Below are 26,265 nucleotides of genomic sequence, written 5' to 3'. Positions count from 1 at the left end.
CTTTTAGGCGTATTCTTTCACCCCCCAGGGTAATCTCCTTTCCTGGTACAAAGTGGGTACAGTGATTACAGTTACCACACTTATAGGTACCCACTGGTCGAGCTCCAGTCAGCCAATCTTTTTGCATCTGCTCCCTGAACTCGCTTCTTACCAGCAGACTCCAAATTGTCTTCGCTCTGCAAAAGGTGACAAGAGGTTTATCATGTAATATTTGTCTCAACTCAGGGGACTCTCTCAGGTCGCCCCAGTTTTTTTGAATTGACGAGCAAATATTTTTTTTGCCATTGGGGAAAAGTCAAAAACAAAGGGTGTATTTGCCCTCTGAGCTACATCCAAGGCCTTAGTTTTTTTTAGGGGTTTTGTTTCCTTCCCAGCTCCCCCCCCCCCCCCCCCCCTTCAATTAATTCTGCTCTCGACCTCAGGTTTGCTTTTTTGAAAGATTTTAGGGCTTTATTGCTGACTGCTTGCATTTCATTCTGTGTCATAATGCTTTCCTTTTCAGTGACAAATGGTATCGGCAGACCTCCGGCGTGGCGATGGGGACGTCGGTGGCACCATATTAAAAGTAAAATACACCTGCACACCAAAATATATGTTGCAAAAAGTATTTGTATTAAATATACATAATCAAAAAGATAGACAATCACATGTAACAACAATATTGCACAAGCTGAAACAAACACTCAATATAGACACTCTGTCAATGGTAATACATCATAGAAATCAATATAATGTAGAGCATTAAGCAGTGAGCAGCAATAAGTCCAACATGAATAGGACAAGGTGATGCCGGGGATGCCAAAAAGTAGATAACTATGGTAATAACCAGACAGACCCTGAGAATGCAGCAACCACCGGTCTGGGAACAGGACCAGGTGCTTCACGAAAGGAATCCCCATCGCCGCGCTATCGGAGGTTGCTTTCGGTACATGGATGACATCCTGGTTATATGGAAGGACACAAAGGATCGTTTCAAGTCGTTTTTGAACTGGATAAATGTTAACACGTTTAATATGAAATGTACAGGAATGTGTGTGTGTGTGTGTGGGGGGAATAGTATTGAATTCCTAGACCTCACACTGTTTTCAGAGGAAGGTAATTGTTAAGCAAAGGCTTCCAGAAACAAACGGCTATGAATAGTATGCTACTATACTCCAGTTTTAATCCTAGACATGTCATAGTCGCAATCCCTTACAGCCAAATCGTTCGCTTAAAGCGTAACAACAACAAAAAGGAGCATTTCCTCCAGCCAAGTTATGACCTGGGCTTCAGATTCCTGGCCAGAGGCTATCCACTGTCTTTAGTGGTTACATTTTTCAAAAAAGCAAACCTGAGGTCAAGAGCAGAATTAATTGAATGGGGGGGGGGGGGGGGGGTTAAGAAAAAAAAAGCCCTAAAAAAACTAAGGCCTTGGATGTAGCTCAGAGGGTAAATACACCCTTTGTTTTTGACTTTTCCCCAATGTCTCCCCTGAGTTGAGACAAATATTACATGATAAACCTCTTGTCACCTTTCGCAGAGCGAAGACAATTGGGAGTCTGCTGGTAAGAAAAAGGGTGCCGGACGCCTGACAGCGCATATGCATGAGGAACGTGGTGGGTCATCAGGTTCTTTACGTTTTCTGGGTCTAAAATCTATAGATATTCCCCTTCGAGGAGAAGATCGTGAAATATTATTGAGACAGGAGGAGGCTAAATTCATTTCACGTTTAAAAGCATGTGGCAGACTAGGTCTGAATGAAAGAAATGAATTGTACTGCTTTTTGGAACGTTATTGAGAAAATTTGTGAAAACGATTCAATCGAGATCTACCATGTGTGGGAATCTGAAACAATTAATATCTAGTTTTTTTATGTTTTGCCTTTCTCTTTCCCTTTAGGGGTGTCTCCAGGCCTTTTATAACCCCATTGAGAGTGCAGTATAGACTGGTGCTACCTCATATTCATTTGCTTCGCTTAAATTTTTGATCTTTAAAGGGAAGGTCCAAGCAAAATAAAAAAATGAGTTTCACTTACCTGGGGCTTCTACCAGCCCCATGCAGCCATCCTGTGCCCTCGTAGTCACTCACTGCTGCTCCAGTCCCCCGCTGGCAGCTTGCCGACCTCGGAGGTCGGTGGGCCGCATTGCGTACATTTTTACGCATTCCCGCTAATGCAGGAACATTAACACATACATTTTTACGCATTACTGGTTCAATGCGTACATTTTTACGCATTGAACCAGTAATGCGTAAAAAAGTATGTGTTAATGTTCCTGCACTAGCGGGAATGCGTAAAAATGTACGCAATGCGTCCCGCCGACCTCCGAGGTCGGCAAGCTGCCAGCGGGGGACTGGAGCAGCAGTGAGTGACTACGAGGGCACAGGATGGCTGCATGGGGCTGGTAGAAGCCCCAGGTAAGTGAAACTCCTTTTTTTTATTTTGCTTGGACATTCCCTTTAATATGTCAGTCTGATTTATATATTGTTTTTAATTATGCTCATGTTTTATATGAATATGACAATGTTATATGTATTGACACTGGTCTCCCTTCTTCTTGTTCCATAGGCTCTACCCACATAAAGAGATGACAAGATATGAGAAACGGAGGATTATCCGCGCATTGTGGTAACCGCAAAATGCCTGGTGTTTAGAGGCAGCGGTAACTAAGCAATCTCTCCTGGCATCTCTAGTTACTATCTACGTAACCCACCCATGTGACCTCCCAGCCAGCGCAATGATTGGGCGAAAGCCCAGGCAACTGATTGGCTTAGCAGAGCCAGGTGACGTACCCGGAAGGGGCATGGCCTAACGGGACTGAGCGCACGGCGATTCCATGGGCGTGCTTGAATGCAACTGCGGTGGGTGAGTGATCTTTACCTTTGGATAGTACTATTTAAGGGGGACTTGAGCATGGTAACGGGGTCTATGAGGAAGCGGTTAGATCCGTGAAACGGCTGTTAGACCCACCACTCCCCTTGCTTAAATTGTTACCTGTACCTGTATCTGTCCAATAAATGCACTGGAAGCAGATGTCTTGGTGCCCAACGCTTTTTGTATCCTTACTATTTTTGCTGTGAATTGCTGCTGCTGGAGCACATTACGTTCCCAGGGGGACAGATTGCTGGTGGCCAGCATTGAGTGCCAGCCCTTCTCTCATCCTTTTTCCACAATTATCAAACAAGTGTTCTAAAATAACAATATACAAATAATGTCTAAGTAGCTGTGTAAACACTTTCCTACTTTTTATATTAAATATCTGAGACAAAAGCTTTAATTCTTTGTGTGTAGATTTTAGTTCAGTTGGAATGTTTCATTTGCAAAGGTTTGCAATATTACACTGTTCTTCGCATTTCAGACTACATAGGGAAAAGGGTGTCAGGTTTCACATACAATTACAAACAAGTTAAATTTCCTCTGCTCTCTGCAGACAGCTGAGTCATAGACAGACAGTGAGAGCTTTCTTTCACGCACAGGGTTAATAGATGCAGTGTGAGGGAATCCCCCTTCCCTTCATGAATGAGTAGTCCCATCAGATTTTGCCTCAGATGCCATCCGTAAGTGTGAAAGGAATTTGATAACAGTAAACAAAAAGATAAGCATTTAAAAGTATACACCCATACTTAACAGCACTTCCCAAACTATTCCTATCTCAATTGAAAAGAACATGTTAATAGATAGTGTTACTTTAAAGTGAACCTCCGGACTAAAAATCTACTCAGCAGAACTGAAAAGGCTTGGTGTTTCTTTAACAGTTTCACAGCATCAGAACTTTGTTTTTCTTACCAAAGCATCATTTTAGCTGCATTTTTACCTAAGCTCCACCCATCAAAGAAAAAAAGCCCGGGCGTTATTCCCCTGATGCTGTGCAGAGCATGATGGGATTTCCTATGTTGCTATTGACGTTGCCGAGCAACTGGGAGAGGTGCTCAGGACACAGGACAGTTGGAACTGTGTCTCATGCTCCCTGTAACCTCCTTTCAACCAAAAAGATGGCTGCCATCATGAAATCAAACATTTGCCTGTTCTTTTAAAACAGTGTGGGTAAGAGATTATATTACCTATCTATTTTATTTAACATAACTAATGTAACTTAATGACAGTATGTGTAAACTGTTGTACATAGTGAAATACAAGTTAAAAGCATGTTGAAAACAATCATAAATATGGTTTATACTATATAGCCAAGTACAGTGTTGTCCGAAAGTAAATAATGTATCCACTTTTCTTTGTATAACGTGACTCCCAGAACTGAACCTGTGTGTAAGTAGGGGACCACCTGTGTAGAAATAATGTAGGGTAAAGATTAGGTTGGGTTATAGTTTGTGTAGTATAAAAATGGGGTGGTGTCAACCTGCTCTGAAAATCAACAAATCAACTTTCTGATGCTACCTACAGAAAAGTACATAAATGTAGAAGAAAATAAACTTGAAAAGCAAAATCAAACAAAGTGCATTTCATAGTAAGTGTGTGTGGGATTGTGCTTTAGATGTGTATAGGTACCGTGTTTACACTATTATAAGACCTACCCCTAAAATAAGACCTAGCTGGGACGCTATGTGTATGGGGAGGTGTGTGGTCTCTTACTCCCCCTCCGTTCTAAGTAACTTGTCCGGTGTCAGCGGCAGCATATTTTTCAAGCTATGAGGGCGCCCTTTAAAGGGGCACTATGGCTAAATTATGTTTATATTATCATTTAATATAAAATATGTGCAATCATAGCAATGTGTAAGACTTGTATTATGGCTGAATAAAACTCTGTTTCAATATTGCTTTACCCTAAATCAGCGCTGGAGTCCCGTCGCCAGAGAAAGCTAAGCGACGCTGAACCAGCACATTCCATTCTGCAGGAGGAGGCTGCCTTATCAGTCGTTTCATCTGAAGTTGTAATCTCCCCCTTTGATGTATGGGAGAGGTTTCACCCAACGTCTAACTGCACATTAGTGCTGTTACAGCTCCTCTGATCTGCCGTACGTCTCAGGACAATGACGTATGGCTCTAATGAAAAACCTGTTCCCCGCTGAGGCCCCCCTTCAGAGACACACGCAGGACACTGGCTACACAGCACTTGCGTGTGCTGAATCAAGACGCTGGAATCCTGTGCATAAGAAGAGAAGCTGGTCTCCATGGCAACTGACAACAAGTGGTGACCCTGCCTGTGCCAGCTTCTCTGAAGGGGGGCCTCAGCGGGGAACATGTTTTTCATTAGAGCCATACATCATTGTCCTGAGAGGTACGGCAGATCAGAGGAGCTGTAACAGCACTAATGTGCAGTTAGACGTTGGGTGAAACCTCTCCCATACATCAAAGGGGGAGATTACAACTTCAGATGAAACGACTGATAAGGCAGCCTCCTCCTGCAGAATGGAATGTGCTGGTTCAGCGTCGCTTAGCTTTCTCTGGCGACGGGACTCCAGCACTGATTTAGGGTAAAGCAATATTGAAACAGAGTTTTATTCAGCCATAATACAAGTCTTACACATTGCTATGATTGCACATATTTTATATTAAATGACAATATAAACATAATTTAGCCATAGTGCCCCTTTAACCCTCACACTGACACTATGCAGTACGCATTGCTGGCACTGCGCTGGCGCTCTCCTTGTCATCATGTGCGCCAGGTTGATGCGTTCCAGGCGCACGAATATGACAAAAGGAGAGTGCCAGCGCAAACGCATACTGCATAGTGTCAGTGTGAGGGTCAAAGGGCGCCCTCACAGCTTGAATAATATGCTGCCGCTAACACCGGACAAGTTACTTAGAATGGAGGGGGATGCAGCCATAAGGGAGGTGTGGTAAGAGACCACACACCTCCCCATACACAAAGTGTCTACCCCTCTCTAGAGATGGCCCGAATGGTTCCCGGCGATCTTCCGGGGTTAGCGATCGCAGAGAACCGCAAACTTTTCCGGAAGTTCGGTTCGCCCCCATAATGCACCATTATTAAATTTGAATGGCTCTATTTTATGTGGAATGTAGTCAAATGAGATAAAAAATGAATTATCAGAAGAATATGATCCTAATAATTATTTTCTTATGCATCATGCCAACAAGTATATATATATAACCAATAAAGAAAGAGGATTGGCTCTTGGGTGCATAAGAAATTACAAAACGATCTTTATTATCCAAATATTAACACACAATTAAGTACATATATATAGCTAGAAACCCCCTTAAAAACAGTGAATAATCCCACTGGGCACAAAATAGGATAGTGAGGCTGCAGTCCTCATAATGCCTGACAAGAAAAAAGGAAAAAAGAGTTCCACTCCAAATAAGCATCCACAGATGATGGATGAATGTACAAAAAATGACTAGTATGAATCCACTTGTAAGAAAGATGCTCGGCCTCAGAAAGTCCAATCATATGACAGTGAAGCTGGTTGTTAAACACATGTCAAGCACCCACATCATAAAGGGGTGTATTTTTATTCATATACTGTGACATAGGTGGCAGAGACCTGGGTAAGCCACAGACTGTTCCTGTATGCTGACAAGTAGTTTATAGCAGTCCCCCAATCACAGGGATCCAAGGTCTTGTGTACATGTGAGCATAGCACAATGCAGCACACCAAAGCTCAATCAAATAATGCCAGCAATGGAATTTTAGCAAGTAGCAGATGACAAACATGCCGTGCACAGCTTCATAGTTACCATCCTGTAGTGCAGGTAATAACAGTCCCCCAATCGCAGGGATACAGCGTCTTGTATATAATGCAGCAAGCCAAAGCTCAATCAAATAATGCCAGCGGTGGAATTTTTAGCAAGCAGGAGATGACAAGCAAGCCGTGCAAAGCTTCATAGTTACCATCCTGTAGTGCATAAAGTGGATTGATTGCTGAAATGTGGAAATGGAGTGGCTCACTTGTATGTGCCCAGGAGATGTAGCTGCCCGAATGCCTTACATGTTTCGACGCACTAGCGGCCTTTTCAAAGACAAGCAGCAAATGAAGAATCACTTCTAAACGCCAAGATGGCGTTTTTGAAAGCCGGTGTGGCCGCGCCCCCCTACGCCCACGTCGGACCAAACGTCCATAGAGCATGTGGGCGGCGATCCGCTGGAGCGCAGAAGCGCTCATGCGTGCCTCAAACAGGAAGCGAAATATCGCATCCCTGTGAGGCTGGATAACGGGACGCCTCGCACAGCCCAAAGGCGGGCGGAAATGAGAGGAGGGGCGGGCACCAGCCCCTGGCGGCACTCTGGGGAGATATGTAGCTTTGTTTCTCAACAAAGCCAACCAAGCTAACTGGCAAAAATATAATAAAGAAACTAACACAATAATATTACTAATACCAAAATGGCACATCCCTCAGGACCAAAAAAGGTCCAAAAAGGTGTGACTACAAAAAACATATAAATACTAACATATAAATATGGGTTGCAATCATGAGAGGCTCTATAGGGTGGCATGGCAGCGCTATTTTGGCACCAGAGGCGCCCAAGGGCGTGTAAGATGGAAACAAAGCCAAAAATCCACCCCGAGTGACTCCCATGAAGCCAAACAGGCGAAGGACCCAAAATTTAAATTAAATCAAATTAAATTCAGAAAGAAGAGGAGAGACACATGTCAATAATAATAAGCTAGGTGCTATGCTGTAAATGCACAATAAACGAGCACAAGCAAGTATGTGCATATACGTGTACATCAGAGCACCAGTCTACATACAGGCCTAGAAAAAATACATATATGAATATACATATTCTTGCCACATCTGGTGGGAAAACATCAGGCAACAGGTAAGATCGACCGGAAGCCCAGCAACCAGAGAGGAGATAAGGTGGAGAAAAGGAAAGCGGAGCAGCTAGACGGATATAGAGACTAACCTGGTAAAAATACTCGGTAGTTAATACTATCATTTAAACCTCTGGGTTCTATTGCTTTCAGTTCAAAAATCCATTTGGACTCCAACTGGAGAAGTTTTCTATCAATATCTCCGCCCCTGGGATGCAAATGTACCCGGTCCAGGCCAATGAAGCTGACAAAACCGGAGTTCCCTCTGTGTTCGAGATGTACATGTCTGGCAATTGGGGACTTGAAGTTACAAGTAGTAATGTCACCGATATGGTCTTTAATTCGCTCTTTAAATGCGCGTGTCGTTTTGCCAACGTAAAAACAACCGCATTTGCAATATAATAAATAGATAACTCCTATGGTGTTGCAATTAACGAAATGTCGCAACCACCATCTACCATTCATGTCGCAACCACTCATTTGGTGCCCAGTGGGATTATTCACTGTTTTTAAGGGGGTTTCTAGCTATATATATGTACTTAATTGTGTGTTAATATTTGGATAATAAAGATCGTTTTGTAATTTCTTATGCACCCAAGAGCCAATCCTCTTTCTTTATTGGTTATATATAATGCATCATTAGGGTCAACTTTGACCCTCTACATCACAGTCAGCAGGCACATTGGAGCCAATCAGGCTACACTCCCTCCTGGAGCCACTCCCCTCCCTATAAAAGGCAGACACCGCCGGCCATTACACTCACTCGTGTGCCTGCACTAATTAGAGAAGGGACAGCTGCTGTAGACTCTCTCATAGGGAAAGATTAGTTAGGCTCTTGTAGGCTTGTTCCTTGCTGATTTATTATTGCTAAAATAGCACCCCACAACAGTTTTTATGAGAGCTAATCTTGTTCTTGTGATCTATTTTTTTTTCTGTGTGTCCCACTGACACTTGTGTTGCATAGATAGCCTTGCTAATTCATACTGTGTGTGTGCCACTGCCAGCCACCAGGCCCAGCACATTCAGTGACTACCTGTGTGTGTGACAGGTGCACATTGTAATACCCAGTACTGCATATACCTACCTGTTGTGTTCAGTGCACCCACCTCATCACTGCATATACCTACCTGTTGTGTTCAGTGCACCCACCTCATCACTGCATATACGAAGCTGGGCAGTATGATTACGATGATCATGATGATACGGATCCCACATGGGTTCCTAAGAGACAAGATGACCAAGGGGACAGTTCAGAGGGGGAGTCAGAGAGGAGTAGACAAGTTCCTGACAGAAGCAGGGGGAGCTCGTCGTCAGAAACAGCTGGTGGCAGTGTCTGGCGCCATGTATCACCACCTATGTACAGACAGCCAACATGACCTTCAACGTCAGCTGCTGATGCCACCAAAGTGCCATCACCCCAGGGGGGCTCAGCTGTTTGGAAATGTTTTCATGTGTCTGCCTCAGATCAGAGCAATGCCATCTGTTCTCTCTGCCTCCAAAAATTGAGCCGTGGAAAGGCCAACACTCACGTAGGGACAAGTGCCTTACGAAGGCACATGGAGAAAAGGCACAAACTGCAATGGGAAGAGCACCTGAGCAAAACCAGCACACAAAAGAAAAGCCACCCTTCTTCTCCTTTTCCTCCTTCAGATGCAGCATCTTCAGCCGCTTTCTCCCTTGCACCTTCACAGCCACCCTCCTCCACTCCACCTCTGACCTTGAGCTAGAGGCCTGCAGCGGGTCGGGTACCCGCGGGTATCCGTGGGTTACCCGCAATGCGGGTCGGGTGCGGGTACCCGAATTTCGGGTACTGCGGGTGCAGGACGGGTCGCGGGTAGCGAGTTGCAGGTGTGGGTTGGGTGCGAGTAGCGGTTCTGCTGGTGCAGGTCGTGCGTAGTCAAAACAAGCATAAGATAATTCTGTATCTTTTGCCTTCCCAAAATCTGTGATGAATGCTGGCACCAGAATACTTTCTTGCTGGCTTGTTTACTGCTTCTCATCTTTAATTATAGCATACTCCTTCTTCCTCTCAAGCTGACACCTCCCCTCCCCCCATACTAGTGCATATAACTGGGAACATGCCAGTGTGAAAGAGGAAAAGGTGTCATAGGAAAGCTCTATCTGTTAGTTACTGGGGATATTTGAAAGGACAAGAGCTAGAGAATGTTCTGGCATGTTCTCTAAAGCTGGAGGGAGGAGGCAGAGCAGCACATGGCAGGCAGAGAAGCACATGCCGCATGTGACAACAAGATCTGCTGACAGTATAGCTGCATCCACAGCCATTTAGCACACACAGGTATGTGTTTGCTGAATATGACAAGAATAATTAAATACAGGATTTTATTATCATACAGATGCAAGACAATGGGGCAGATTTATCAACACAAGTGCATGCAAATGGAGGGACATTTGATGTGTGTGCTGTTTTTTCTTCTTCTTTTGGTTGTGATAAATCTGCTCCAGTTAAATTTGATTAAATTTGTGCATATACAGTATATTTGTTCTCCCTGCTTAACCTCCTTAGCGGTAACCCCGTGCTGGACACGGGGTAAGCCGCCGGAGGGTGCCGCTCAGGCCCTGCTGGGCTGATTTTGATAATTTTTTTTTGCTGGACGCAGCTAGCACTTTGCTAGCTGCGCCAGCACTCTGATCGCCGCCAGCCCCCGCCCGATCGCCGCTATCTGATGCGGTGCGCGCCCCCCCCCCCCCCAGACCCCGTGCGCTGTCTGGCCAATCAGTGCCAGGCAGCGCCGAGGGGTGGTTCGGGACTCCCAATGACGTCCTGACGTCGCTGACGTCATCCCGCCCCATCGCCATGGCGACGGGGGAAGCCCTCCAGGAAATCCCGTTCTTTGAACGGGATTTCCTGATCGGAGATCTCCGAAGGCGATCGAAGCGGGCGGGGGGATGCCGCTGAGCAGCGGCTATCATGTAGCGAGCCCTGGGCTTGCTACATGATTTAAAAAAATAAATAAATAAAAAAAACTGCTGCGCTGCCCCCTGGCGGAATTTTTCATACCGCCAGGGGGGTTAATAGCCTTGTTGTACTTTTATGCAATCCTCATTTTCCTAATGAATTACCGTTTATTTTACTGTAATAAAGAAAAGATAATGTAGGGTGTATATAAACATTCAATTTGTATTGGCCAATTATCTTTCAATTTTACATCTCCCATGTAGTATGAGAGATTACCTACTCAATTTGCTCATAGTCGTTACAGCCGCACGATGCAAAGCAATCACACATACTCGTATCCACGTTGTTACAAGACAAGATAATTTTGGCACATAACAATATTCTTCTCAAGCCTACACATTTTTGCACAGGAAGATCTGCCAAGCACCTTCATTCAGCAGTAGCTCATCATTAACAAATAAAGGTTCTAACAGAAGTAATTGCACTTTGGGTGCACACACACACAATTTTGATTGGCCCTCATACTACATGGAGAATCAAGAGTGTGTGTGTGTATATGCACTCTTAAATCTGAAAATTATTTATATGAGCTTGGGCGCAGTGTCTATGCCTTGTAACTCATAGCTGCAGCAGTGGAAGTGTCACCCTGGCCACCACAATGCATGCATGGAGATGTATTACATTAATGTGCCTACATCTCCTGTGATTATATTAATGTACTACATCTCCCAGTGTGCATTGCAGTGGCCAGGGGGACGAGACACTTCCACTAGATGTAGTGTAGATGGGGGCAGCCTCCAGCATACAGGGATATGGGTGCTTTGCTCTATTTGTTGTTTGAGCAGGACTGTTACTTCTAGGTTTTTACCGATTTAAATAAGAGTAAAAAAAATCTTTAAAACACTTCTTTGGTTTTGGTTTGTGTATAAGAAAAAGGTTTTATTTACTTTTCAGCTCCCCAATATTGCTTTGAATGTGTACTTTAGAAAGAAATGGAAAACGCGGGTCTGCGGGTATCAAATTCAGCTGAAAGCGGGTTGCGGGTCGGGTGCGGGTAGCAGGTCTGCAGGTGCGGGTCGGGTATCAAATTCAGCTGAAAGCGGGTTGTGTGTGGGTAGCGGTTCTGCGGGTCGGGTGCGGGTATTAAAAATTGGACCTGCGCAGGCCTCTGCCTTGAGCGGTTCCTGCTCCTCTGCCCACAGAAGCCTGGTGTCCATGAAGGAAATCTTAGAGCGGAAGAAGCCAATTTCTGCCAGTCACCCCCTTGCCCGGCGTCTGACAGCTTGCGTTGGGGAACTGTTAGCTCACCAGCTGTTAACATACAAGCTGGTGGACTCTGAGGCCTTCCGAAAACTTGTGGCCATTGGGACACCGCAGTGGAAGATGCCAGGCCGCAATTATTTCACTAAAAAGGCAATACCCAAACTGTACCGTGAAGTGGAGAGGCAAGTGGTGTCATCTCTGGCACACAGCGTTGGGTCAAGGGTCCACCTGACCACGAATGCCTGGTCTGCCAAACACGGTCAGGGCCGCTACATTACTTACACAGCCCATTGGGTCAACCTGGTGACCGCTGACAAGCAGGGAGTACGTGGCTGTGCAGCGGACATACTTGTGACACCTCAACGGCTTGCAGGCAGGCCTCCTGCCACCTTCTCTCCGCCTGCTACATCCTCTTCGCTGTCGTCATCCTCCTCCTCCTCCTTGGCTGGTGCCGCAATCTCCTCTCCAGCTACACAGCCCCATCTCCCCAGGGCCTATGCTGCATGCCAGGTACGACAGTGTCATGCCATCTTAGACATGTCTTGCCTCAAAGCGGAGAGTCACACTGGACCAGCTCTCCTGGCTGCTCTTAACAAACAGGTGGATCAGTGGCTGACCCCGCACCAGCTGGAGATCGGCAACGTGGTGTGTGACAACGGCAGCAATCTCCTTTCCGTTTTGAATTTGGGAAAGCTGACACATGTACCCTGCATGGCACATGTGCTGAATCTAGTCATTCAAATATTTGTGTCAAAGTACCCAGGCTTAGAGGACGTCCTGAAGCGGGCCAGGAAGTTGTGTGGGCATTTCAGGCAGTCTTACACGGCCATGGCACGCTTTGCGGACATTCAGCGGAGAAACAACTTGCCGGTGAGACGCTTGATATGTGATTCATGACCAGGGTCGAATTCCAGTGAGCCCGACTCACTGGAATTCGACCCTGGTCATGTTCTCTTGCCTGCTAGAACAGGAGAAACCCGTCACCCAGTACCTGTACAATTACAGTAAAAGGACACAATCTGGGGAGATGGGGATGTTGTGGCCCATCAACTGGACACTGATGCAAAATGCATGCGGGCTCATACGGCTGTTGAAGGCACCATGTGAAGGCACCATCAGCGACTTGATCTCGTACGCTTACTTCCTGGAGCGTGCCGTGCATAGAGTGGTGGATCAAGCTGTGGAGGAGCGTGAACAGGACAAGGTTCTTTGTTTTTATGCTTTACAATGCGTATAAGGGTGATGTCACAGCACAATGCAATAAAAGGTACCACTGCCAGTAATCCTTCTCCCATGTCCACGCAGGCAAGGAAGGACGCTCCAGCGATCTCATGGTGATATCGGACATGCGGACATTCTTTAGTCCAACTACTCGCCTTGGCCCTTCCGGATCCACCCTCCACCAACGCCTGGACTGGCAGGTAGCCGACTACCTAGCTTTAAGTGTGGATGTAGACACTGTGAGCAGCGATGAACCCTTGGACTACTGGGTGTGCAGACTTGACCTGTGGCCAGAGCTGTCTCAATTTGCCATCCAACTTCTGTCTTGCCCTGCCTCAAGCATCCTGTCAGAAAGGACCTTCAGCACAGCTGGAGGCATTGTCACTGAGAAGAGAAGTCGCCTAAGTCACAAAAGTGTTCAGTACCTGACCTTTATCAAAATGAATGAGGCATAGATCCCAGAGGGCTACTGCCCACCCAAAGACTAAGTCAGTCCCCACACACAGCATCTCTGCCTGCAGGCCGTGTGACTGGCTGTCTGCCCCAAGACTAAGTCGCTCCCCAGTGCCACACAGCATCTCTGCCTGCAGGCCGTTTGCCTTCTCTGCCACCACCAACAGGGTCCAGGACTCTAGGTGAATTCCTGAATTTTTACTATACTAATTTCTCTGGTGCGTGTACATGCCTGCCTAATTTTTCTGGCTGCACTGCAGCTGCAACAACAAAACAAAAGGCATGTACATGTGCCCATTCCCCTTCGTGATCATTACCTTGCTGTGGTGAAGGGGCTTGCATATCACAATGAAGCAATGACCGCCGGCTATATGAGTGTCTTGGGGGTGGCACACCAAAGATAAGGTCATTGCTTCATTGTGGACAGACCAAATTTGATCAGCTGGACAGTCACTGTTGTTCTATCATTGAGATACCACAGCCCGGCGACCATATGGGCTTGAAAACCGCCACGGCCTGCACTCTCGCCATGGTGCGCACCAGTCCAGCACGGTCACTACGCAAACAGCTGTTTGCGGTGCGTTACACAGTGAGTTTGCTGTGTCAGTGTGAAGCAGTACTCTAATTACACTCCCTGATTGATGTATACACATGCAAGATGTTTTAAAGCACTTTAGGCCTGCAATTTAGCATTCAATGTGATTTCTGCCCTTAAAACGCTGATTTGTGTGAAATCCAGATCTTTCCCCGGGACTTTTGGCATGTATCCCACTCCGCCATGCCCCCCTCCAGGTGTTAGACCCCTTGAAACATCTTTTCCATCACTTTTGTGGCCAGCATAATTTTTTCTAGTTTCCAAAGTTCGCCTCCCCATTGAAGTTTATTGCGGTTTGTGAAAGTTCACGCGAACCGAACTTTCGCAGGAGGTTTGCGAACCGAAAATCGGAGGGTCGGGCCATCTCTACTCCTCTCCACAGAGTAAGCCCGCCCCTTCCCCCCCCCCCCCACGAAAACAAGACCTAGCACATATTTCTGCACACAAAATAATATAAGACTGTGTCCTATATTGGGGGAAAGACGTATTAGCGAGGTACAATAGGACGTATTTATTCTCACATACAGCTGATCCCACTGATTGAATTTCTTAAAGTGGAATTCCAGAAAAAAATACTTTACTTTTCAAACATAGAAGTCTTTTTGTACCAAAGGATGCTTCTTTTACATTTTAAAGCAGCAGATTTTTTTTTTTAAATGTTACATACTGATTTCAAAAATACACTTATAAATACACACTTTTCTGTAACCTGTGAAGCTGTAGTTCCACACGAAGATTCAGTGCAATCTACAACCTTTTATTGTTTTAATGTGAAAGGGTTCTAACCATTTCCAGCAGGTCCTGAGACACACAAAGTGAAACTTCCTGTCTTCTTTTTCTTAAGTTCATACTCCAATATATACTGCTTTAAAGGATCAACTAGATGGTGGTGACAGCTTTAATAGTCTCTTGGTGGATGCTCCAAAGGAATATATGCAAACTCTATAAATCTTTATATATCGTCAATATTTCTGTAATATATGTGTTTTTATTTCAGTAGTTTTATCTGCACATATGTAAAATAAATGTAGCTTTTTAGATACACTTTTAGAAAATTAGCTTTGAAAACACTTTAAAACCAATTCCAGCCAAACTTTTTTTGTTAACTTTAGATTAAGTGGGTTTCATGTAGAACTTCTGTCAGAGATTGTTCCTTCAGTCGATATGAAGGAAGAGGATAATGCAGGCTGCCACTTTAATTCTCCTTAATTCTCTTTTTTTTATCAAATGCCAACTGCTTGGCTACCTTGCGGCTCCAGTAGCTTTTGAGTCACACCTGCAACAAACCAGTGGAATCAGACCTTAGTCAGAGCATTGATCTGCTCACTCATTCTGGACCAATAATTCACAGTATTTGAGGCATTAGCATCAGCACAAAAGCCAGGAAAGAGACATATTTTAAAAGGCAGATGGCAGAAGCCACACACATTTCAAGCACTACAGAACCCTGAAGCTCCTGATGTAGTTCTCCCCTCTACCAAAAATAATAATAATAAAAAAAAAGAGCTTTAACCTGATGGCTGTCGAGATACAAATTAAAGAAAAAAAATTCTGAGAAAAAGGTCACAAAATGTGTTTCTAACCCTTTCTAGCCCTTTTCCACACTAACCAAATCTATAATAAAAGTTCTAGCTACAGTTGAGATTTCAGAATTTGACTATGTTAAGGAAAACAGACCCAACACCAAAAAGAATATGAACCACACTACATTATTCTGTACTATACAGTCTTAAAATGGAATGAAAGCCATTTCTTTTTTTTTTTTTAGTTATGGCAAGAATAAGATAAGGGTTAGAACAACAGTCATGTTTTTATTGCATGTCTGCGTCTCCCCTGCAGTGTTTTCCCCTTATTTCCGGTTCTCTTTGGCCCAGCCACTGGGACAGAGAGTGAGCTTCTTACTGGGAACAAAAACAGTGATTTAAAAAAAAAACTTTGAACACTTCCCCAGGCTATGGAAATGAACTACCCATTTATTGCATGTGTCCCCCTTAAAAAGATCACATTACTTTCTTATTACAGTTTCTCTGTCCCCAGAAAAGGAAGTGAGAGGATAACTATCCAACTATAGCCCACTCAACAATTCAGACTTGAAAAAGGTTCTAACTGTATACCACACTATTCTAATTGAAAACAAAAATGGTTTGGCTGGAGTCTCATTTAAATTTTATGCTACATGGGGCTATAGTAACACATTACTGAATGCAGAAGTTCCATTTCAACATTGGCTCAGATATATTTTGTGGCAATTCAAGAAGCTTAATAGAAAAAGCATGGCATTTTCATATCTGGAGTATTTCTCATATAGCGGTGTCCACTATGGAGAACACGTAGTTCAAGTGGCAGCATCCTGTGATGAGGCTGAGGACAGGGACTGACTGCGAGGCAGGCTGGCTCCCTTAACCACTCTCCACTGAAAAATGCTTGCATCCTTTCCACCCAATGAGATGAGGCAACTGTCATTATAAGTGAAGCGAACGTTGGTCACATGACTTCCATGGCCACAATACACATGGCTTGGTGCCTAAAGAAATAAAGTAAATAAAGAAATAAGTTAAAGGATAATTACTTCATGTGAACGCATAAGAAATATGCAATACATGACATAAAAACGTACTATAAAGAAATAGCAAATTTAAGTAATTTTGAAGCTTATAAAGAAATAGATACAAAAAATATTTTGTAAAAACATTTGTAATCTATTTATAAATACTTTTTACAATATTTCTTACCTGTGAAGTTCACCTTTTAATATGGAAAGTAATACGTAAAGTAAAACATGGAATGTGGACAACCTTATGGCATTTACAGTTTTATTAATAATGTCAGAGTAACCAAGCAGCTCGGGGTGACCCAAACCATCAGGGCTGGAACCCACTAGAGCGATTTTTTTTGAGCGTTTACGGAGCGTGATAAATCGCTAGCGATTTCCCTAAACGCTCTGCCAATGTAAATGGATGGTGCAAATTCCACAGAAGCGATTGCGATTAGCAAAATCGCAAACGCAGGACATGCAGCATTTTGTTTGCGTTTGCACTTCAATGTAAAGTATATAATCACTGGCGTAATCACTCATCAAAACTTGCACGGAACGATTTTGCTAGCGTTTTAAAGTCAATGTACACTGTAACCAAATTAAAAATAATTGAAAGGACCAATCAGACTTTAAAACGCTAATCGCTACACAACCGCTGCCAAATTGATTACACTTTCTAAAATCGCTCACTAAAGCGCTCATGAAATTGCTTACAAACTGCTCATACAAAACGCTAGCGAATTCAATTAGCGCTAGCGTTTTGTAGTGGGTTCCAGGCCTTAGGAATGTAGGATAAAAGAGACCGAAAAGCCCTCCTACTAATAAGCAATGCTTGGTGAAATTTGCCTTCTTAGAACAGAAGGAAACTTGCAATAATTCAGCTATAAGTGAACATTTGTGGTTACCCACAATGCACCACTACTGAATATGCAAATTATCTCTTTTCGTCCCTGCAAGCCAGGCAAGCATCCAGAACTGCTGGTGTATAGCAAGCCTATAGCTTTAAATATTACACAGCCACATCAACCCCACATGTAGTAATGACAAAAACTGTATTGCTTTTCCTGAACCTGAATTATTAGACTACTTTATAAATTATAAGGATAGAGGAGGTGCCCCAATGACAATGGTGTTTGTTTGAAATAGATTTCTTAAAAGTAGGAGGTGTAGCTCATAAGAAAATATTTATATAGCTTTTAAAGAATAAATAGGTGATTTTACTGGACACGTTACAAAGAAAACACATTTCTCTGATCCCTGCCTGCTTTCTCAGGTCAAGTGATCAGTGTCTTTAAAAACGAACCCTGTAGTAAGTAGAGGCTATAAAAAAAAATAAACTCACTGGTCTTGCACCTTAAAGGGAACCAGAGGCGAAGGGTAGTTGAAAAATAAAAAAAAGAGTTTATACATACCTGGGGCTTCTGCCAGCCCCATAAGCGTGGATCGCTCCCACGCCGCCATCCTCCGCTGCCTCTATCGCCGGTACCGGGTCCCGTCACTTCCGCCGGATGTGGCCAGTTGTACGCATGCACAGGGGCTCCCTCCAGCTTTGTACGCATATGCCTGCGCAGTACGGAGGGAGCGCTTGCGTCGACTGGCCGAAATTACGGTACCCGGTACCGGCGGACAGAGGCAGCGGCGTGGGAGCGATCCAGGCTGATGGGGCTCGAGGAAACCCCAGGTATGTATAAATTTAGTATAATCTTCGTCTCTGGGTCTCATTAAACTGGAATTACGGAATGGGCATCATTTTATTTTATTTTGAGTGCATTCTCATTGAAAAGAGACACCGTAGACCTCTTATCAGTATTACTAAACTAACAGGAAGTCAATACACAGTTGATAATGAGAGCATGGGGATATCTCTTCCTCTTTCCACCCACAGTATTGTAGTTCTCTATAACATTTCACTCTCTCCTTTTAAACATATGCCTCTATTAACCACTTCACCCCCAATGGTTTTTACCCTAACGGACCATAGCAATTTTCACCTGCCAATGCTCTTACCTTTCATTTGCCAATAACTTTTTCAATACTTATCACAACAAAATGATCTATACCTTGTTTTTTTCCCTACAGATTAGGCTTTTTGGGGGTGATATTTGTTTTCAGTAATTACTTTACTTTTTATGCATTTTAAAAGGAAAAACAAGGAAAAAAATGAAAAATACACAAATAAACAATGCTACCATACATAAAACTCACACGTTTTATCTGCCTATTTGTCCTGGTTATCAAAATGTCCCTAGTACAAAGTATAGTGACAATATGTTATTTGGAAATAAAGGTGTATTTTTCGATGTTGTGGTTTTCGTTTTCTCATTGCACACTACCAATGATTACAACCCCTTTTAGCAAAAGTAAGAGTAATACACCCTCATGGCATACAAATTCAAAAAACTGAGGCTTTAACCCTCCTGGCGGTCTATTAAAAACTGCCAGGGGACAGCGCAGACTTTTTTTGATTTTTTTTTTTTTTTTTTTAAATCATGTAGAGAGCCTAGGGCTCGCTACATGATAGCTGCTGTGCAGTGGCATCCCCCTACCCTCTTCTATCACCTCCGGCGATCGGCGATCAAGAAATCACCTTCAAAGAACGGGATTTCCTGAAGGGCTTCCCCCGTCGGGGTGGGATGACGTCATGGACGTCGTGACGTCTAAGGGAGTCCCGATCCACCCCTCAGGGGTCTAGGGGGGGGCTCTGTGGCGCGGTGGATAGCGGCTAATCGGCGCAGGGAGGCGGAGATCGGTGTGCTCACGCAGAAAAAAAAAATTTGCGCAAATTGGCCCAGCAGGGCCTGAGAAGACCTCCTGTGCTGCTTACCCAGAACTACGTTCGGGGTTACCGCCAGGAAGGTTAAAGTAAATATTTATGCATTCTCTTTTTAATTTTGTCACTTTAGTTTTTTTTTTTTTTTTTACAAGTGTTTTATTTTCTTACAAAGTATATGAAAATAACAATTTTATTGCTTCTCATTCAGTTTGCAGCTAAAAAAATTCAAATGTCACAGGCCTCAGATCTCAAACACCCCAAACTCTATTATTTCGCTTGTCATGATTAAAATGATACCATGTATACATAATCAGATAGCTTTTTGGCCACACAATACACACTTAACCATAAGCAGCACCAATTGATTTTTCAAGACCATTTTTTGCACCAAAAGAAATACAGTCATTCTTTTTAGAAAAGCCCATGGAGTGTCTGAACAGTCAAGAAAAGCCATAAATGTCACCATTCTGAAAACTAGAGACGCAGGCCTACTCAAATATACCTATTTTGTATCATTTGTACTTATGCGGTTTTGCTAAAATTGTACCATAACTTTGAAAATGGTATTTTTTACATTTTTTTTTCAGTTTGTCACACAAAAAAATTTGAATGACTTAGGCCTCAGCTCTCAAACACACCAAATGTTATTCTCTTGCTAGTCACTGTTAAAATGATACCCTATGTACACAATCAGATAGCTTTTTGTCCACGCAATACACTGTTAACCATGAGCAGCACCAATTGATTTTTCAAGGCCATTTTTTTGCACCAAAAGTAATACAGTCATTCTTTCTTAACAAAGCCCATGGATTGTCTGAACAGTCAAGAAAAGCCATAAATGTCACTAGTCTGAAAACTAGAGACCCAGACCTATTCAGATAATGGCTACTATTTACACCCTCCCCCAGTCCATCCCATAGGATGCCATTCATTATATTTACTACTTTGCAGGCAATCTGAAGAAAAAAAATAATCTGCAATTATTTTTCATTTTTTTGCAGAATGGAATCTGCAAAAATGAACCAGCAACTACTTTTTATTAAAAAAAAAAAACAAAAAAAACAGGAAAGAAAAGGAAGTGACTTTTAAATCTAAATGTCATTTCCCTCTAGTGCTGATGGGGGAAAGAAGGTATGGGGCTTGGGGGCACGGACAGTGTGGGCATGTAGTAATACATGCCCACACACAGTCACATGGTGATCGGTGGTTTGCGGCGGTCCCGATGCATTGCAAACCGCCGCTGCAGGGATGTCGCCCATAGCGGGACATACAAGCGCATCTGGCTTTTCCTTATGTTCCGCTATGCGGGACATACGAGTGCAAAGGGTTAAAGAACTTCTGTTGCAAAAATCTTAAAATGTAACCACTTCCGGATTCCACGCATGCTTAACTACGCCCCTATTAACGTCATGGATGGATCAGGAGCATAGTTAAGCGTATCTTCTTTATTATGCTAATTGGGTGCAATCGCGCGTGTTAACGAGCGCGCACCCGCCACTGTTATTTTGCTCGGGGACTGGTGAATAGGAATGGACATTCCCATCACCAATCAAAGTGCCCAAAAGTTTGAATGAGCACTGCCTTAGCCAATGGCAGTGCTCATTCATTAAAAAGTTTACAAACACTGTATCCATCTTGTGAAGTAGGAGAACAGAGGTGCCAAGAGGATAAAAGGAAGGTAAATAAGCTTAAAAACCAAATTCTTGGTATATAGGGGAGGTAGTGGTGGACTTACCTGCTCCAAGTAGACACACAACGACTGTAGTAAAGGCAGTCAATATATTTTATTTATGAACTGCAAATGTGCAATGCGTTTCGCAGGTTTGATCCCGCTTCATCAGGCAATAACAACGGAGCAATGGCATATGTGGTCAGTAGAAGAGCCAGGCACCTCTGTCACAGAGGACAGGACAACCTCGCAGGAATAGAAAACCAAGAGGGTATTGGGGGGTATTGGACCACCGACTCCGGTTCCAATACCAGTGGAGACGAAAAGAAAAAACTGACGAGGCCCTCACCAAGACCAATTAAACCATCCATAACAGGAATCTCCCAAACCTTTGGGGAAAATGCCCAACAATGTGCATCAGTCCCTTTGGGCGCAGACTCCGCAGGGGAGGGCGCAAGCACCGCAGGAAGAATGCAGAAGCAGGTGATTTAGAGGGATGGTCGGTCTTGGAGGGCGAGACGTGGAGGCAAGAGGCAAAGGACCCAGGAATAGAGAATATCTTAGAACTAGAGATTGTGAACATTGCAGGAATCAAAATTACAGATGGCTGCAAGAGCTTACTGCAAAAGGGACTCAATTATTCCATCACTCGAAAGTTTGATCCTGTATAGCTTGAGATAGATCTTTATAAGGGAGTTAGACAATTTAACATAAGACCTTTCTTTGCACGTAAAGAGAAGTTGCAGGACAATACCAGGACTACTTGTAATGATTGGTGTCAGCACACAGAGAGAATCTGATTATTGGTGATCTGCAGTATCACCAACAATACAGATTTATACCTGATTATTGATGATCTGCAGAATCACCAATAATACAAGTATGACTAACCTCTGGACACCTAATGAAGTGTAAGCGTTTGGTGTAACTGTAGGCTATCTCCCGTGAGGCGGGAGACACAGGCAGCTCGGCCAGGAACCACCTGAGGGGCAGGTGGCCCTCGGCTGTGCAGGGACTATCTCCTAAGAAAGGAGATAGCGATAATCTGGCAGCCAGTGATTCCCTGGTAAACTGGGATTTAGACTGTACTGCAGCCAGAGGACTCCTAAGGAATAGAGGCCCCTGGCTGTACTGCAGGAAGGACTCTCTGAGGAGCAGAAGGTCCTTGCAGCTAACTGACACTTGGTGGAATAGTGTCACGGGTAGTACAGACAGACTGAACACTCAAGGGATGAGTGACAGCCAGAAAGGTCGGGCAGGCCAGGTCGGCAACACACGAGCAGATAAGGTACAAAGACAGATATAAAGCACAATCCTAGTCTGAGGTGTGAGGTCCTTGGTCTCGACACCCAGGAACTAGTCTAAAGAATAACACAGTATCCTAAGCTTGGGTGTGAGGTCCTTGGTCTCAACACCCTGGAACTGGTCTCAACACCCTGGAACTGGTCTAAAATATAAGACAGCAATGACACAGTAATCCTAAGCTTGGATGTGAGGTCCTTGATCTCAACACCCTGGAACTGGTCTAAGATATAACACAGCAATGACACAGTAATCCTAAGCTTGGGTGTGAGGTCCTTGGTCTCAACACCCTGGAACTGGTCTAAGATATAACACAGCATATAACAATAGCGTAATCTGGCTAAGTGTGAATTCCCAGGTCCACCTGGTTCTAACACACTGTAGGATCTGACTGAGGTCTGAGTGCTCACACGTAAGTATTTGCAACGGCAGACAACCAGCAACTGACAAGCAAGATCTATATATACTTGCAGTGCTGTGCTGCTCCTGATCAGCTGATTCCCCTTCTGCTGGTATAAATGTCCTGTCGCCTGGCGCGCGCACGCATAGCTCTCCATCTGTGTGCACTAGAAGGTCCAGACAAACCAGACACATGTTGCTGTGCGGAAACCGCCGGTCTGAACGCGGAGACAGCCGCCCCGCCGCCAGACCGCACGGTGGCATCTCTGCTATTCATTACACTACTATTAGGCTTTTTTGCCCCTGACCCAAGGAAGGAAAGTCATAATATGGAGGACGACACTGAAAACCTTGCTGGACCTATTAGAGGAGAACGAGAAACAAACAAGTGATCCCATACTTCTATCAGAAACCCATGGATCCTTTAGACCATGCAGATCGATTGCACCCTTCCCCACCACCCCCGGCTCCAGTATAGACAGCTTCCAAAGGATTGTCCTAAGAGAAATAAAAGCATTGGTCTATAGGGAAGAGCCCACCAACCTGACTCAAGGAGAACTATCTGCCCTAAAATGGTTAAAAGCAAGGGACGATTTAATTTTGAAGCAAGCGGACAAGGTGGGCAACCTCGTTCTCATGACTAGAACCCAGTATGAAGAAGAAGCAATGAGCCAACTTCTGGATATTACAGTATACCAACCATTGAGTTGCAATCCAACATGGAAATATATATCCGCACTACGATCCCTGCTTCGCAGAGGTGTGGAGGCAGGCTTCTTAACCAAGAAGATGGCAGACGAATTACTGCCGGAAAATCCAAGATTCCCGGTGTGGTACTTGTTACCCAAAATACATAAATCTAGGACCAGACCACCAGGACGTCCGATAGTCTCCGGTATCGGTTCGATTACCGAGAGGCTATCAAAGTACCTCGACCATCTCCTTAGACCATTATTGTCATTAGTGCCGTCGCACCTCGCCGACACCATAGATGTACTCGACGGCGTCAATAATTTGGTTTGGCGTGCGGGGGACAGGCTGGCCACCATCGATGTGGTCAGCCTGGATAGTCGGATACCACACGAGGAGGGTATTGCGGCCGTTGAGTCTTTTCTCAAGCGCGGCACACGTACGGACGAACACTGTGATTACATCTGCGAATGTCTGCGGTTTGTCCTCACCCATAACTCCTTCCTGTTTAGGGAGAAGTGGTACCGTCAGGTGTCTGGCACCACCATGGGAACGGCGGTGGCCTGCATGTATGCGAATCTCTTCCTAGCTCGCTGGGAGATTTGCGTGCATGGCAGTGCCAAATCGTTCCGTGGGTGCCTGCGGAGATGGTCGAGGTACGTGGACGACGTCCTGGTGTTCTGGTCAGGTACTGAGCAAGAGTTTTCCTCCTTCATAGAATATCTGAACGACAATCAAATCAATATGAAATTTACAGTGGAGATAGGCACGTGTCATATTAACTTCCTCGACCTTGAAATTGTAATCCATAATGACCATCTGGTGACAAAAGGCTATCGAAAAAGTAGGGCCACAAATTCAATCTTGCACAGAAAGAGTTTTCACCCGCCTTGTGTGACGAAATCAATTCCCTATGGGCAATTTTTACGCCTTCGAAGGAATAACAGTAAAGACTCTGAATATCTCGAGCAAGCAGAAGAGTTGAAAGCACGACTGCAATCTAGAGGGTATGATCCTGTGTTGCTAGAGGAGGCAAAAGAGAAAGCCTTTCTTAGACCAAGAAGCGAACTGACTAAAAGAAGACGCCAATATGGGACTTCAAGAAACTGCCCTGGTACTAATACCAGGCAAGTGTTCGCATTTGAATACTCACCAATTGCGACCACCATTAAAGAAACTATTCGTAAAAACTGGCACCTTCTGCAGGGGGATCCACTTCTGTCAAATGTTACCTCTATGCCCCCTAGTAACATTTAGGAGAGCCCCCACCTTGGGTGACATGCTAACTAGCAGTGAATATAAGAAGCCACAGTCTACCAACTGGCTAAATACCTTCAAACAACCAGGCAATTACCGCTGTGGGACGTGTTGCATATGTAACCAGATCCTTAAATATGGATCACATATGTTGGGGGGCACTCCGGTGAAGATCAAGGATGTCCTCTCATGCAGATCTAAATGTGTGGTCTACTGCCTACTGTGTCTGTGCAATAAATTGTACATTGGGCAAACTACCCGAGAAATGCAGACCAGAATTAAAGAACATCTTCGCTCCCTTAAATCTAAGGACAAATGTACTAGACTAATAGAGCATATGGCCCAGTGCCATGGAAGAAACCCTGACTGCTTAAGATTCTTTGCCCTGAAAAATATATCCTTTACACACCGAGGGGGTGACAGAGAACGTACTCTGTTACAGCATGAGGCCAGATGGATCATGCGAATCAATGCCCTTGGACCCCTCGGACTTAACGACAAGAATGAGCCATCTTGTTTCCTAGAGAAATGAACACACAAAACAACCATTGACGCCTCTTTTTGCTTCTCTAGTTTCTTCCTCCCGCATGTGTCCCTCTATATACATTCATTTAATGTAGGGCACATGCGAGATATTAAACTTGCACCCCTTGGAAGATCTAACTATACAGGTTCCTGGGCTTTCCTTTGCTTTATTGTCTTGTCTTTTATGCTGCACATGCTTGTGCAGCTGTGTTACCTTTATTTCTGCTGCACATGCATGTGCAGCCTTTTTTGTCACACGTTCTTCTCTTAGGAACCTTAGCTGCCTTCCTTTTTCCCTCCTCCCTCCTTTTCCATTCCCTTTCCCTTCTTCCTCCTCTCGTTTTCCCCTCTCTTCCCTCCCACCCTCTTTTAATGCTTTTGCATTTGGCCGCCTCCTCTCCTTAAAGAAAACCTGAACTGAAAATTAAAAGTCAAAATAAGCATACACAAGTCATACTTACCTTCCATGTAGTCTACTCCTCAGTGTCTTTCTCCTGTCCCGCGTCCTGTTTGTTCACTGTGATCAGGGGAATTTTCCGTCCTCCATTTAGAAAATGGCCATTACTCATAACAGCTTTCTGGTCAGCACACAGTTAAACTGTAACATCGCCCACTTGAGCCATAGGGAAACATGAACATTACCTGGTACATCAGTTTTCCTCTCAGCTATAACTGACAGCAACTGATATTTTACTGACAGCAACTGATATATTTCAGATCTGACAAAATATTGTCAGAACTGGAAGGGATTATTGTCAGAAGAAAATGGTGAGCTTCTGAAAGGAACTGATGGCAAGGTTACTATGTAATGATCATTTGAAGTTACCTCATGTGTTTATTTTAAATATTTTTTACTCTGTACAGGTTCTCTTTAAGCTTATTGTCAGTTTTTATGTCTAAACAAACTGGTGCTGGGGTTCTGTGCACCGGCGTGTTAGACTGTGCCGCA

The 26,265-nt window shown here is 44.2% G+C and overlaps 1 protein-coding gene across 2 annotated transcripts in view; it reads right to left on the bottom strand.

Annotated features, from left to right (window-relative positions):
- Nucleotides 1-14,906: 14,906 nt before the first annotated feature.
- Nucleotides 14,907-26,265, bottom strand: part of EML3 (EMAP like 3) — a 375,337-nt gene continuing 363,978 nt past the window's right edge. For both annotated transcript variants that reach the window (XM_068260560.1, XM_068260561.1), the window contains exon 23: nucleotides 14,907-16,689. In XM_068260560.1, the coding sequence (XP_068116661.1) occupies nucleotides 16,501-16,689 (189 nt within the window). In that variant the 3' untranslated portion in view covers nucleotides 14,907-16,500. The remainder of the gene's footprint in view (nucleotides 16,690-26,265) is intronic.

This window comes from Hyperolius riggenbachi, chromosome 11 (assembly GCF_040937935.1).
Source record: "Hyperolius riggenbachi isolate aHypRig1 chromosome 11, aHypRig1.pri, whole genome shotgun sequence".
Taxonomy (NCBI): Eukaryota; Metazoa; Chordata; class Amphibia; order Anura; family Hyperoliidae; genus Hyperolius; species Hyperolius riggenbachi.
The sequence above is the reverse complement of the archived record's forward strand: the minus strand, read 5'-3'. Positions and strand labels throughout refer to the sequence as shown.